Source organism: Perkinsus marinus (assembly GCF_000006405.1).
Source record: "Perkinsus marinus ATCC 50983 genomic scaffold scf_1104296967024, whole genome shotgun sequence".
NCBI lineage: Eukaryota > Perkinsozoa > Perkinsida > Perkinsidae > Perkinsus > Perkinsus marinus.
The window spans coordinates 1-2,035 of NW_003203705.1; the positions used below are offsets into that span (position 1 = coordinate 1).

The 2,035-nt window shown below is 47.4% G+C and overlaps 1 protein-coding gene across 1 annotated transcript; it reads left to right on the forward strand.

The window, feature by feature from the left end:
• Positions 1 to 282: 282 nt before the first annotated feature.
• Pmar_PMAR004784 (hypothetical protein) lies at positions 283 to 1,423 on the forward strand (the record flags this gene model as incomplete). The annotated part of the gene is made up of 6 exons (XM_002768845.1): positions 283 to 411; positions 456 to 522; positions 733 to 854; positions 1,048 to 1,107; positions 1,148 to 1,240; positions 1,283 to 1,423. 6 exons carry the CDS (start codon positions 283 to 285, stop codon positions 1,421 to 1,423), a joined length of 612 nt encoding a protein of 203 aa, XP_002768891.1.
• Positions 1,424 to 2,035: the final 612 nt, after the last annotated feature.

Sequence of the window (2,035 nt, forward strand, 5' to 3'; positions counted from 1 at the left end):
TCCTCGGAGGAGCCAGTTGAGGTGGACGGATCGCTCAGCATGGAGGTGGGCAAGCTGAGCCGATGCCTGGCCGAGGATATGACGCCGGAGGCTCTGGTGAGCAGCAGTGTGGGGGGATAGGCACAGAGTAAACTACAGGTGTTGATGACAGTATTTTGAGGAGAGTTAGGGAATTTCTTGTTGGTTTCTGAACATGTCTATCCAAATTCGTGAGGAAACATAAATTCGTGGAAATATGAATGATGCTATTGAGCGCCGCGTTGAACGTCCTTATGCTTGTCTATGCAGACCGGCCATATGATGGTATCGGATAAGGTCTGGCGAGGTGTCAGACGCTTGTCGAGCTCTGTTGATGGTGCCGGCGAGGAGGTCACTTCGGAAGTGGCCAGGACCCTGCCTGGCATCGTAAAAGTGAGTCGTGTAGCGAGGTGTGTCTTGGAAGCGGTGATTTGTAGGAGCTCTTTGTGGAGAAGGCGGTCCCTGCAGTGGTGGAGGCACTGGAGGATAAGGCCACGGAAGGGAGTGTGAACGGTCCGATCGGCTGAGCGCAGGAGTTTCCTCACTAATTATAGATGTTTACAGGCGACTTGGTGTAGAAGTGCACAGAAACAAATAGGAATTTTTTCAAATTTCCTGGAAATTTTCATATTGTCACCAACATACGTAGTTGTCCATGTGCATATTTTATGAGACTGGTCCGATCTGTGGGGAAAGGGTTGTTCTTGTTGACAGTCAACACCTTTGAGCAACCCGATTCGTCGGCGAACGAAGGTGCACTTGGGAGCCTCGCTGACGATATAGTCCGCGTGGACGAGGAAGTCCGTGGTCTTGGGGTTAGACTGGGACAGATGGAAGTAAGTGAGGCTGGATGCTGTAGCGATGAGTAGCGTCAGGGACTCATCTACCTTTGAGAAATAACGTTCTCCAGAGTTTGATAAGAATGGGAAAAATGTTTCTAATGTGATGACATCTATTGAAGAATGTGATCCCCTGGGAACATCATAGGTGTTTGGGTGAATCCCTGGGTAGGGTGGTTACTCTTTGTAGGCTATACTACGACGGACGGAGCATCAGGCGGCTGAGAGCATGGGCAACCAACAGGAATCGGTGAGATTGATTTGTATAGTGTTTGCTTACTGTGTGGTAGGTCCTTGGCATTGTTGAGATGATAGAGGCTCTGAAGGCATCAGGAATGGGCAGACGAGGCGGCTCCGCTTCGGAGTCTATTGATGCATCACAGGTAGGCTATGGTTCTAGTATTTGAAGATAGTTTGGTACGTAGATAGCAGCCTCGGTGGCGATGGGTCTCCAGGATGATATTGAGGAACTGAATAACCAGGCCAGTGAACTGAGGGCTGATGTGGATAGACTGTATAGTCGTGCTGGTGCGTGGGACAGGATCAGAGTATTTTATAAGGATTAAAAAAACTTTTTTTAAATGCGCAAAACTAATTAAAAATTTCTGTGAGCTCCGTGTGGAATTAAAAAACTTAGGTATCAGGAAAAAACAGGATCATGCTGTTGGGAATTGTCTAGGTGTCGATGGTCAGGTGAAGCTCCACCGAGTTCGTCGTATCTGCAGGCGGACCCGAGGCCTGATTGGCAGAGAGTGAAAGAGTATCTTAGGTGAGATTTGGCTGGACGCGAATCTTCATAGTGCGCTAGTCAAGATTGTCCTCATGTGATTGTCATTATCGTGATGAGGTATTACTGCTTTGAAGTTTGGATGTAGTGTGTTAGGCAGAGATACCTACAAAATTGTCGGATGTAGTCCAGTGTTAGAGGGCTATATGCTAGGTGCCCTCAGCTGAGTTCAGTAGTTTCCTTTATAGGCGTTCACACTCAATTGGGGGTAGAAGTGTACAGAAACCAATAGGAACTCCCTTAGAATTTTTATACTGTCACCAATACACGTAGTTGATCATGTGCATATTTTCCCATACGAGTTATAGGAAAGTATAAAGCTTTGGATAAACTTATATGTCAGGTCACAGCAGTATCACTGGGCGGTCGCTACTGCCCTTGAGATTAGGGA